A 14,360-nucleotide genomic window follows, 5' to 3' on the forward strand; every position below is an offset into this window, starting at 1 on the left:
CATAACATAACCTCAATGAATTTGTGTTCTGTATATTAAGTATTTTTTTGTACTTGCCTCTTTTATTCTCACTTATTTGGTTGTTGCTGAATATCCTATTAATATTTTTAAAGTTTATATCCCTGTTGCTGAATGGCTGGATTTATCGGCGTGCATGTGGGTAAGTTATGTTTTATCTGTTAGTGATTTGGAATAATGTTATAAAATTTGTTTTAATGTTCTTTTTTGTAATTTAAATCAATCGGAAGAAAATTTTAACAATTTACTTATTTCTGAAATAAGGAGTTATTTAATCAGATTTTTAAGACTTATTAAAACATGTAACTTTTATTATTATTTTTACATATATTTTATGTTTTTGAGATAAATAAACACTTTATTTGAATCACACATTATACATTGTATAAAACATGTCAGGTGTTGTATTTAGATTAACAAAAAAATGTGACAACTGCTTTAAATTAACTCGCTGGCAATATAACTTTAATCAGTTATATTTTGACAGAATAAATAACTCATTTCCTGCTACAGTGTGTATTGAATAATGATTTGCATGTTTTTTGTTCAGTCACCTGATTGGCATGATGGGATTCTCCATTCCTTTATTACTTTGTATTTTTATCAGCTTTTGCCATTTTCTGTTTCATGTATCTTTGTCTTCTCTTACTAATTCTAACCTTCTTGAACTAAACTTTGTAGTTGTAGATGCTTTAATAAATAAGATCAACTATTTTTTCCATTTTATAGAATTTTAAAATAAACATCTTACTTTTATATTTCATCTTAAAACTTCTTCATTCTGTACATGTTTATCAACCGACCTAATTTTCAACATTACGTAATATTTTTTAAATGTCACCTTCATTATCAAAAACAAAAAAAATCAAGATATCGTTGGTTTGCATTTTCAATGTATAATTGAATACTATTATGTAAATATTAGATTTATTGTTAAAATTATTTTGTTAAAGTGCACTAGCTATTTGAATTATCTGACTCGTTAGATTCTGTTTATGCATTTTTGATGCTTTCTTTAAATCTGAATTTGTGAGTGTAGAATACAATTTTAGCATTGTTTGTATAGAAGTTTTATTTCTTTATTGCTTTTATGTAAATTTATCCTGAAATCTATTAAATACATGACTCCCCTTTAAGATAATATTTGCAAAGTTTGAAAGTAAGTTTCCATATTTTCAGTTATTTTTTGTATCTTTAATAATTAATTATAATTATACCAATGAAAAATTTACTACAATCTTGTGTTTCTTTATTTGTAACAATATTGTTGTTTATTATCTGGTGGTACTATTTTATCAGTAATTTGAATAGTAGGGTGTGTGAATAGTTTATTGTTATTATTTATCAGTTTGGAAAATTTATTAAAGTTTTCTTGATTTTTTTTTTACAATAGATATTTTTTACACCTTGTTTGAAATGTGTTGAAGTCTAGTTAAAAATGAAACTTAGTGTATTTTTGAATTTTAGGTGCCGGCCATCATTCTTCTAATTTGCAAGCAAAATATGAGCAACTGTGTAAGAAAGCCTGCAGAAAGGTATAAAGATTTTATATGTTTTATTGTTCTTAATATTTTTCTATTTATATAGCTTAAATAATATCAGGTGGCTGGTTGTGACCATTATGAATGGCTGATAAACTCTCACTACAACTCTGGTGCCACATGTAAATCAAACTGATAAATAAACAACTCAGTGAAATGACATGATACCATTTCTTACCCCTTTATTTGGTGTTATTTTTTGTATCGTTTGTTATCCAGTGTTTTCAGAATAAAATTTATGCTACTGCCAAAAACGGTGGAGTTTTTAAAATTTTTTTTATGAAGGAAGAGGAAAAATCTGCACACAGACACCCAGCAGTTTGCACTACTGGGTGTGTGAGGTTTCCTGCAGAAGGTAGGGGCGACTCACTAAACAACCCTATGTAACCCCTATAACAACATGCCTTGATACTTGCTGTAATGTCATTACTCGGGGCATGATGTGTTCCTACAAGTTACACAGAGCAGATTCAGGAGTTCCACACACATCATCAGTAGCAGCAACCCGAGGGCCCTAAACTACCTCCATGTGTAGGCTGTCCCTATCCTACCCTCCCCGTGTGTTCCGGCAAAACTGCAACTGTTAGAATCTTCTTAACATCTCTGTGTATTTTTTCCCTAATGCCTTCATCCATTGGGGTCCGTGGCGCAATCTGGGGCACCACTAATGGAGGGACATTGCTGGTGGACTCTCTGAATCCGTAGAGTTTAATTTTTGTATATGATATCATCCAGCTGTCTACCTGAATCATCGTACAGTACACTAAATTTGTCCTCCGACTTAAATATTAAAATAAAAGAATCTGCTTCTGCCAATATTGTATTATCAGGTTTCTTAGAAACTGTATATAATACAATATTTAACTCAATATGAAAATTTTGATCATAATTCATAAAACTTACAAACTCACTTCTCAAACTATGAAATTTACAAAAATATCATTCATCTAAATTTGGTGGAGTCAACAGGTATATCAAACGCGTAAACACATGCAACATATGTTAGATAAACAATCTAACAATATACAGGGTGAGCAACGTAAAACTGAACCTGTAATGTAACTGCTGCAAAATCGGTAGGTTATGTTGGAATGACATTTTACGAATGAATGGATAAATTAAATAAGAAAAGTAAACTTAATTTAAACGTTGCAATGATTTACCTTATTATACAAAACATGCACTTTTGTGCTTGACTGATTATATTGAGTGTCATCTGATACAAAATGTTGTCAATTGCGTTGATTTCTCATTGAATGTTCACCTTCACCTTCAGTTCATCAATATTGTGGGGATTAGATGTATAAACTCTGTCCTTTAAGTAGTTCCAAAGGAAGTATCGCAAGTATACAACTCTGGGGAAAGTAGAGGCCACTGTCCTCTGCTGACAGCTCGTTGTCTGTCTCCTTCAGTTGTAACGCAGTATAGTTTCAATTTTAATTCATGAAGAATTTTACGACAAGATGTGTATTTAACACCAGATTGTTGGGATAATTTGTGTAGTGATTTTTTTTTAACTGGCAGTAATTCTTTCAATATCGGCAATGGCGTGTGGAATCCTAATGGAAGGTTGCCTGTTTCGTTTTGCATTTGAAACTGAACGTGTTTTATGCCATTTTTTAACTAAATGTTGTATGCTATGCTGTGCTGGGATACTGGCATTTCTATGAATACTAGAAGTGTTTCTTCAAATGATCCAGAATAAATATAGGCCTATAGCTATCCTCTCCAGGATTGAATAAGGCATTTTACACAAACACAACTGCACTCACAATACTGCACTGTAACAAAATGTATACTGCACTGACACGTAACCACCTGACAAACGGCAGCAACAATCAGTAGTAACATATACATCTACTAGTTGCGCTACCCTGTTGTTGTGAGAGTCTTTCATAAATAGTGTTGGGTAGCAGTTTCATTATGGGTTCAGTTTTATGTTGGTCACTCAGTATTATAGGGGTTCCCTAATCAATTTATGATAGCTGCTTTTAAAAACTGTAATACTCACAAAACTACTGATGAAGGAACTGTGAATAAGTCTACAGATGTCTTTTAAACACATATTACCGTTTATTTAAAAAGTGAGTAGATATTAGATGCAGAAAGTGAATATATATGTATTTATGCAATACAATTTATATGTGTACATTTAATATAATTGTTATTTTGAAAATTGGTGATGCATTACTATGATTGTAAAACATTACCTTCCCTTATTATACAAAGCCATAAAAAATGAATGCTGGGGTATTGGCAATTTATAAGTAATGAGATGTTTAAAAGGTATTAATATTGAGAAAGTTTAAAAGTTTTTTATCTACATTAATAATTTTTGATGTGTTCTCTTTTTGTGACCTTACAAATGCCAAAACTATTCAATCTCCTGTCAGTCCTCTTAATAATGTCTGGTATATCCATAACGGCTATGACTGTTTGTTTCTGTAGTTGCACTAAGTATTAACCATTTCACTACATAAAATGTTCTTAATGTATTCCTTGCAAAAAGGCCTTTGGGTTATAGATAAAGAGCCAAAACATGTTGTAGTGGTTAACTCGCCATAGCAAATCAGCTGATTTCAAAGTCGAGAGTTCTAAGGTTCATCCTGGTAAAGGCAGTTACTTTTATGCGGATTTGAATACTAGATCGTGGATATCGGTGATCTTTGGTGGTTGGGTTTCAATTAACCACACATCTCAGGAACGGTTGACTTGAGACTGTACAAGACTACACTTGATTTACAATCACACGTATCATCCTCTGAAGTAATACTTTACGGTGGTTCCAGTGGCTAAACAAAAAAAGAAAGAAAGAGCCAAAACATAGGTCTCTTTTAATTTTTAGGGAACAGGAATTTTCAATGGTTTGAGTGTTTGTTTACAGGAAGACTGGCATACTGTCCTGATTTAAGTAGTGCAAAAGTGTCTTTCTTTTCCCAAATCCTTCAATTTGAGGAAGAACATAACTTTTTAATTTGTCTATATGTCTGTGTATGAATGCATGTATATATGTCTATGAGTGTTCCTTATAATTAATTTAACGTGTCAATTGCCTTCTTTGATCCTTTAGTAGAATTTCATATCTATACAGATGTGCAAATCTCTTTTCCATGTGAAAATTTTGAATTTTAGTTTGTCATCTGTAAACCATTACTTTTTAAGCCATCAATAAATAATATTATTATGTATAAATTTGTTAATAACTAATTACATTGAACAGACAGATTGATTTCAATTCTACATATCACAGAAAGCCACTGTTCTTTTAACAATAGAGAACACATCTTAGCATGACATGTCATGACCATGTGCTCATTTTCTTGTGTATCTGAAAGTCATGTTGGACCACTTCACATACATTTGAAAAAAATGTTATTATTTCATTACCTTCCGGCTTTTAAACCATTGAAATCTGTGCCTTTCTATTTTTGTTGAATTCGTATTTAGTAATAAGATCACTTTAAAATAAAATGTTTTAATCGGCATTTTTTTAAAAAATAAGTTAATAAATCACAATTTAAGATATTTCCTTAGTGTGTGTATTTGTTTGTGCGCACGCGCGCATGTTGTGTATATGATTCATATTATTCTTATACATGTTAAATTAAATAAAATTTAAAATAAATATAAACCACCTAGTATATTGAAATAAGATAGTTATATCTTACCTTAATTTTATACAAAAATAAAAAATATAATAAAAAGAGAAAATTAATGTAAGAGGTGTCTTATCTCACTCAATATTCTGTACTAGGTGGTTTATATTAATAGAATTAAAAATATATATCTGTGTAAACCTGTTAATGTTCATTGCAAAAATATTTGCTCTAATTTTAATGTATTTTTTTGTGTTTGTCATGCCTCCATAAGATAAATCTGTAACTAGTTGCTGATTTATTTACAGGGTGTTGAAATATTGCTTAATGGAGGTTCATCTCTTGATGCAGTGACTGAAGCTACTAGAGTATTGGAAGATAGTCCATTAACAAATGCAGGCTATGGATCTAATTTAACATGGGATGGTGATGTTGAATGTGATGCTAGCGTTATGGATGGATTACATCTTCAGTCTGGAGCCATTGGTGCAGTTTCAGGAATAAAAAATCCAGTAGCTGTTGCTCGACTTCTATGTGATAAACAAAGAGAACCTTTATCATGTGGACGTGTTCAGCCATGGTCAGTAGATTTTTATTTTTAATATATTTTCTTTAATTTTTGTTGTTTAGAATTCAATTTTTATTGTATTAATGAGGGAATAGTAGACCTGGCTAGTTACTTACTAGACAAGTCTATAGTCAGAATTGCCATTGCCATTGCTGACTTTGACATTAGCCATTACCTCTCTTTATTATTCTCTTCTTTTTTTTAATACCTTTCTTTTTTCAGCCAATTGGACTGCAAAGTGGTGAAATCATTGTTACCATGCCAGTTGATATATCCAACACATTCAGAAGGTTATTTAGGGCAGTTTACTTACATCATTGTACTATGCTGATTTTGCGAGATATAAGTAGCCAGTGGAAAATATCCTGTTTGTGATTGGAGACTCACAAAATGAATTAAACATACCCTTTTCTTGCAATGAGCTAAGAAATACATTGAATAATTCTTGTGACACTTCCCCTGGAAATGATAATGTCAGGCTCATTATGTTATCACACCTCCCAGTTACTGCACTGTGACATTTTTTGTGTATCTGTAATAGAATATTTTCTGACTAGGTGTTTCCAGATTCTTAGTTAGAGGCACTGGGTATCCCTATACTGAAATCTGGTAAAGATAAATCAAGCCCTAAAAGTTATATCATCCTATCGCCTTGACCAGTACCCTATACAAGGCCATGGAATGAATGGTAAACCATCATTTAGTGTGGTACTTTGAGAGAAACGCCCTAATTGCCCCAGAACCATGCGGTTTCCGCCATGGTAGATTACCTATTGATCATGTAGTTGCCTTGGAAGCTGCTATTCAAAACATATTTTTACTTTGCCAACATCTCATTACTGTATTTTTTAATTTGCATAAGGCGTATGATATGGCACGGAGGAGAGGAATCCTAAATACACTTTATAAATGGGGTATACAAAGTAATCTCCTCTCATTTATCAGGGATCTACTCAGAAGTCAGTCCTGAGTTTGAGTTGGAACATTGGTAATTGAGGATTTCACATTGGAAAACAGAGTACCTCAGGGAAGTGTCCTAAGCATTACTTTATTTGCTGTAGCTATAAATAGTTACCAGTTACCAGTTACCAGTTACTGCACTGTGACATTTTTTGTGTATCTGTAATAGAATATTTTCTGACTAGGTGTTTCCAGATTCTTAGTTAGAGGCACTGGGTATCCCTATACTGAAATCTGGTAAAGATAAATCAAGCCCTAAAAGTTATATCATCCTATCGCCTTGACCAGTACCCTATACAAGGCCATGGAATGAATGGTAAACCATCATTTAGTGTGGTACTTTGAGAGAAACGCCCTAATTGCCCCAGAACCATGCGGTTTCCGCCATGGTAGATTACCTATTGATCATGTAGTTGCCTTGGAAGCTGCTATTCAAAACATATTTTTACTTTGCCAACATCTCATTACTGTATTTTTTAATTTGCATAAGGCGTATGATATGGCACGGAGGAGAGGAATCCTAAATACACTTTATAAATGGGGTATACAAAGTAATCTCCTCTCATTTATCAGGGATCTACTCAGAAGTCAGTCCTTCTGAGTTTGAGTTGGAACATTGGTAACTGAGGATTTCACATTGGAAAACAGAGTACCTCAGGGAAGTGTCCTAAGCATTACTTTATTTGCTGTAGCTATAAATAGTATAACAAACTGCATGTGCAAACTCATTATGTGTTTTTTATTTGAAGATGATCTTTCTATTTACGTAGCATATAGATCGTTAGCTACAGATAAGAGGCTGCTTCTAAACACTATAACTCACAGAATAGTAGTGTAAATCTACTGGATTCACATTTTCCTTGGAAAAAACGAAGTTGCATTTGTTTTTCCTGGTTGAGGAAACATGTTGACCCTCAATTGTATTTATATGGTGAACCAGTTGAGGCTTGCACGTGGGTTTCTAGTAATGTGGTTTGACCAGCTACTAACGTGGATAACATTTGAAGGTGCTGAAGGTAAAATGTCTAAAAATATTAGACATGTTGAGAGTTCTGTGTAATACTTGTTGGGGAGCCAATCATGTATGCATGTTAAACTTCTACTGAGCAGTGATCCATTCCTGCTTAGACTACGGCTGTGTGGTTTATTCATTGGTTTGGGCTACCGCTTTAAAGATGCTCGATGTAGTCTATCATTCATTCATCCATCTTACCACAGGTACATTTTGCTCAAGCTTCTTAGTACACATGCTGGTGGACAGTGGTGAGCCATCTCTTTGGAATAGACAAAAGCAAATGACATGCTCCTATGTGGGTTGCATTAAAGCGCAACCAGATCATCAAATCTTTGATGTGTTATTCTCCAACCAGTGTGTTAATCGATACTAGGAATAGGTGAGATCTACTGCTCAGCTAGGCATCAAACCTCAGTGCCTTTTCTCAGCTTGAAATGTACAGTTACCTCCAGTTCTTACTATTGCTTCATGTTATTACTCCACTGGTGGCCTTCTCTTGTTAATTACTGCTTTGGGCTGTGTCAGTATCATGAAAAAAAACACAAATCTGGTTATCTTACAAAACTAATTTTATATTGTTACAAATAGTATAAATTCTGATGCTATAGTTTCTACGGATAGCTCTAAAACTGTTATTTCTATTGGTTGTGCTTTTGTGGTTGGCAACTGAACATATATGTTAGGCCTTCCCAGCATCATCAGTATTTTCGTTACAGAGTTGTATGCTATTAATAAGGCTTTAAATATAATTAGTCCAACATTTTGACATTTACTTGTTTAATCAGATTCCATGAGCGCCTTACAGGCGATTAGTGACGTGTACTCCAGACACCCTATTGTCTGTGAGATTCGGTGTGTTATTTCGCAAATTACTCAACATAATATAGTTGTGAGCTTTTGCTGGATTCCAGCCATATTGGAATTTCTCAGGCTGTGGGCTTCTTGATAGTCCGGCAAAAGAGGCTTGTTTTCCAATTGGCTTTTACGAATCGCATTGTTTTGAACGATCTTGTTTGTTTCCTGAAGAGAGTAGTTCATGATGAGTAGCAAAGTGAGTGGGATGCTACTGTTAACAATCAACTTCATTCAATTAAGCACACTTTGTCACTGTGGAGTTCCTTATGCAGAAATTACTGTTGAGAGGAGGTTATTATTTGCCATTTGCGAATAGGGCACACTAGGCTTACTCATGGATATTTGATGACACAAACTGATGCACCCCTTTGTGCTTGCTGCGACTGCCAATTAACAGTGGGCTACATTTTTGTGGATTGTATCTGCTATGTGGCATTGCGTTGCAAGTTTAAACTAGGGATTGATATGTGAAATATGTTTGGGAACAATGCAATGATGTTATTGACTGTCTTGCGATTTATGAAGGTCATGCATCTTGATTCAAGAATTTAATTACTTATATGGTTATTGTTAATATACTGTTTGGCATATACCGGATGTTAATTTTGTTTCTTTTAAGTTACTTTTTTATTGTTATATCCACTGTGGTTCTTATTTCGCCTTTAGCATAAATTAGAGGCTTTTGCGTTGTTTTAAAATGAATTTTTATGTTGCTAGGTTTTAATTTTTATAAGAGTACATTGATACTCTCCTGATTTTGCTTTATACTCTTTTTTTATATAAAAAATGAAATTTTCACTGATTTGTGATAATAGAGAAATAAAAAAAAAACATTTACAAGCTGAAGTACTTTTGATGCCAAAAATGTGCTTCGGGATTTCTTGCAAAACTGGAAGTTTGAAAGATATATCAGTTATTTATATGATAATTCAATGTTTCCATTTTTTTATTTTTAAATTTATTTACACATGTAAAAAACTACTTAAAATATTTATTACACATAATGTAAAATTTATTTTCCTCATTTACACATAAATTTAGATTCTCAAAAATAATGCAGAAAGCAACAGGATTTAATGAGGTTCAAAAAGCTATTTTTTCATTTTGTGATTTATAAGATATAACCTGCAAGATACAGTTTGTTTATACATACTATAGTAAAAAATTAGCTATTAATAGAACTATATTTTTTCTCTTATTTTAGATATTTATTATTTCTTTTGCAAGTCTGTTAGTAGGTAATGGTGCAAGGGAGTGGGCATCCAGTAATGGTATAACTACAGTTGACCCTTCATCCCTTATATCAGGTAAATTTTATTGTTATTTTTTACATTTACATTGTTATGTATTACATTTTTCTTTAATGTTTGTTGTATTAGTGTGTACAAAATTTGAGTTAGAGCCTTTACACTATCACCTGGTTTATTCATTTTTGCCAGTATATGCTGTGTTCCACATTTTGAATAATCTTTGTTTTTATGATTATTTTTTTGTAAATCTTTATAATTATTTTTTATAGATATTTTATACCCCTTACGTTACTTTTTTGGGGGGGTTCTTATATAATATTTTTGCCTTGTTTCAATTTTGAAGTAGTACATCGCTTCTTAAAATTTCTTTCTTAATTTGATTAGGTGGTCTATTTTCCTGAATTTTTTAATCAACATGGCATTTTACTCTGTTTCCCTTGTTTTTGGTAGTAATTATATCATTGATTGCTTGCTCTTAAAATAATTTAATTTGGCTATTTTTTTATTCCATCTGATTACTCATCAAATAACAATGAAAATATTTTTTTTAGCCATAAAACAAACAATTAATAATCTCTGTTCATGTTGTTCGTTTCTTTTGTCATACTGATTTGTAAGTACAGGTGTTCATATGTAATTCAGTTACATATTTTTTTGCTTATTGTAAGTTTAACTTTTTAATGATAGGTTGTAATTTTATTTTGTTTGTCTAGTTCAGAATTTTGTTACAGCCTCAGGCTACATTTCAATTATCAGAATTAAGGTTAAGATAAATAAGGATTGTCAAAGGGTGCTGAGACAATAAGAGATTTGGAAAGCCATCCTTAGGCAGTAAGGATGTTAAGCAGGGGGATGTTAAGGATGTAAGCAGTAACTGTTGTATAGGGATATTTGCTATCCCTAAATATGATAAAATGAACAGCATATCAGCTTTTAAAAACAATTTTTTCTTGGTCCAATTGAGATGAAGCACTGAATTTCATAAGAATATTTATTCTACATTTAGGAATTTCCCATAAAACTGTCTCCAAAAGGAATAATTAGGATTAAAGTAGCATTCTATGTACCTTTTGAGTTTGTTGTTAGAAGTTGAAATTCAGTACTCAATAATTTCACTGTATAATAAATCATAAGATGTATTTATATTTTTTAAATTTAATATAAATGGGTTTTGTGTAACGATAAAAAAATTCAGAAGAAAACAATAAGGTTTTTTTTAATATGGATTAATTATAAGATGTGTAATCATACTTAAGGAGTCTTGTGCCAAGCATGTTAAGGAAAGTAAGTTGAAAAGTGATCTCCTGCTGCTACTTTGGTGAGTCAAATGTTATGTTGTATATTAGGAGGCCAAGCCCATATAATGTAGATACCAAATTCTTTTCTGTTCACCATGGAGATCAGCAATAAGTCAACACGTATAAAATATAAATGAAAAATGAGTAAGTGAAACAGTTTAAGGTTATGGTGGGTATTGTACAAAGAGAGCTGAGTTTAGCAGAAATAATTTTATTCTGAGATCAGTATTAGATAATGTGAATCACAAATATAGAAAGAATTTAGCCAAGGAAATTCAAACAAAGAAAGAATGTTTGTTAGCTATTTTACAGGTTAATAAATAAGGAAATGGAAATGTAAAAACCTGTCACAATAAGTGCATCAGATGAGTGGATTTCCAGTATTAGTTAACCTTGAAAACCTACCCAAAACCCAGTTTTTTGTCTCTAAATCTTGTTTTTAAGAAACAGTTTGCTTGAAAATCAATAGGGTTCTATTCCCACTAGGTTTACAATACTCCACCAAGTTTCATCAAAATCTGTTAAGATTTGCATCCGGTAGAGCGGATGAAAAAATGTTACACATACATATTAAATAGATTGCATAATCATGTTCAGGAGAGGAGACTCCAAAACGTAAAGAAAGTTTGGTTGGTTCCCCCTCCCATAACACTTCCCTTAATAAAATATGGTTCAGATGCAGTAGCAATTTCTCTAAATTCTTTGGAAATTCGCTAGAAAAAGTATATTTATTGTATTATTATTTTAAGTATTTCAGTTTCTCGGTTAGTATATTAAAACTTAATTCAAAAAAGTATTTTTAGGGACACATAATTAAACATTTAATTTAGTATATATTATTTATTTAAATATTACATATAACGATATAAGTAAAAGTACTTTGTATGCTACATGGGGTTTTATAGAACAGTTCATAAGCATCAAACCAGACTTTTCTCTTAAGAAAATAAAAGGAAATTTAAAAAAATTATGCTCATTAGAAAAAAAAGAAATCTGAAAATGTATCTAAAAACCCTGTTATTTATCTGTAACTGGTTCTTGTAAACCAATTCACTTTAAAATGAATAGGGCTCTATTTTCAATAGGTTTACATCACCCTACCAAGTTTCATCAAAATTAGGATCTGTGTTCAGTAAAATGGATAAAAAAAATGTTATACTTACATATGTATATAAACATGATCGTGCACAGTAGCAATTTCAAGATTTCCTGGAAATCCACTAAAAAGGTTTTAATACATTACTATAGGGTACTACATATTATACTAGTTTGTTACTATGTATACTTGTTATCTTATGTATTTGTATACACTATTTTAACTGAAGGGATGAATTTTTAATATTTAATATTAATTTGAAAGTATCTTTTAATCAGAGTTTATATTAACCTACCTTTTATCACTATATTTTCTTTCTGACTTTTACCCATTTGACGGAGATGTTTGGTGTATCCCTTACTCCTTTCTGTTCCATTACTGTTATGTTTTTACCAGCAAATTTACCTGCTCAAATTTGAAGCAGATAAAAAATTGCTAAAAAGCTCACTGATTAGTAAAAAAGAGACTTTTTACATACATTTTCGTTACGTCAAAATATTTAGTTCCAGGTTTTCCTAAATTTTGTTTCTCTACTAATGTTTACCTCCTCTGTTGTGCTCTTGACAATCAATCTAATTTATATTTAATTTCAGATAATTTTCATGCACAGTTTAGCAAACGCTTATATTCTGACATCAGTTGTATTCATTAATGGCTGTTCTTATTCTTTGTTAGATACATTTTCTTTAATTTCATGAAGATATTATATCCACTTATAAATTATTTCTGTTACATAATTCATATTAACTTAAGCAACATCTCTTTAATTTCACTTCCACTTTTGCTAATTTAACAAAAGAGGTTTGATGTTTATTGGTCTAATTCAAACTCATTTCTCATGAGATGTACCACAACATAAATTTGAAATTGCAGAGATCACTGGAAGAAGATCACTTTAATAATATCTTAGCTGTAGAGACATTACTGTGATATAAAAACAATATGAATTTTCTGTATAGAGTTGCCATAACAGATATAGTGATGAGCTCACAAACTTTACTATCAGACATCCTATATTATATCTTCTTGAGATGATTAAAGTCCAGCAATAATAATTTGAGTCTGATCATTTTATTATTTATTATATAATCTGTGGGGAGCCAAATTATTTTATAATATTTAATATAATATTGTGATTTTAACTTGTGTTTTTGTACTTAAAGACTTTGTTGTATTTTTAGAACGTGCTCTAAAATTACATCATCATTGTAAGAAAAAGCTTGAAAAGTATGAAAATCATATAAAAAATGTAAGTGTATAATTAACAGTTTAGATGCAAGATCTAATTTTTGACCTTATGACGTTTTTAGATTTTAATTTGTTAAATAATTTTTTTTCATAACTTGTATTTAAACATTTTAACTAATTAAAGGAAAATTTTTACTAATTTAGTAACATATTATCTTCTAGTTTTAATTAATAAAATTGGAAAAAATGTTTGTAAGGATTCTACAATTGTGTACATAGAAAACCTTGATCAGTGCCTTTTTCGGATCCCATAAAACAAAAATTTTAGAAATCTTTTTATAAAATTTTTTAGGGGAACAAAAATGTAATATTTTGTTTTATAAAATATTTTAATATATATATTTTTAGTATTAAATGAGATTTTTGTTAATAATTTCATATATTTAAAGTTATATATCGCCATCAGCTGGTAACAAACAGGGTGCCCCTGGGGTGCTGTTTTGGGAGTTGCAATGGGGTGCTCTTATAATATCTCTGCAAACAATTGACTAATATTTAAAATTCATACAAGATATTTGTTAGTAGGTTGAAGGCCAAATTTTGTATTATCAGGTACACTCTTGATCTAACAGATCACGGTTATTTGAAAATGTTGTTATATCTTCGCAACCAATCTTCCGATTTTCAAAATTCAGACAGGTTATTTGCTAGTATAATATGAAATCACGATGAAACCAAACCAGAAAAAAATTAACATATAAACTCAGAAAAATCGAGTGGCCTGCAATACACAGACCAGCTTGAGCCTGATGAGCTCCTACAAATGGTCTTTGTAGAGTTGACAGTACGATTAGAGGTAGTGCTGTCTGCATCGGACTGAGGATCGTGCCCACTATTGTGAAATTTGATGCTTTATGGGGAAAGTGGAATGGCATATGCTACCACTAATATTGTGCTAGGCTGTAACTTGCATAA

General features: G+C 31.4%; 1 protein-coding gene across 1 annotated transcript in view; it reads left to right on the forward strand.

The window, feature by feature from the left end:
* Tasp1 (Taspase 1) overlaps nucleotides 1-14,360 on the forward strand; it is a 33,258-nt gene continuing 18,898 nt past the window's right edge. Inside the window, exons 1-5 of the mRNA XM_075370546.1 lie at nucleotides 1-160; nucleotides 1,486-1,553; nucleotides 5,464-5,735; nucleotides 9,781-9,860; nucleotides 13,379-13,446. Of these exons, the coding sequence (XP_075226661.1) occupies nucleotides 133-160; nucleotides 1,486-1,553; nucleotides 5,464-5,735; nucleotides 9,781-9,860; nucleotides 13,379-13,446 (516 nt within the window). The 5' untranslated portion in view covers nucleotides 1-132. The remainder of the gene's footprint in view (nucleotides 161-1,485; nucleotides 1,554-5,463; nucleotides 5,736-9,780; nucleotides 9,861-13,378; nucleotides 13,447-14,360) is intronic.

The sequence above is a fragment of the Lycorma delicatula genome, chromosome 7, assembly GCF_047948215.1.
Source record: "Lycorma delicatula isolate Av1 chromosome 7, ASM4794821v1, whole genome shotgun sequence".
Lineage (NCBI taxonomy): Eukaryota > Metazoa > Arthropoda > Insecta > Hemiptera > Fulgoridae > Lycorma > Lycorma delicatula.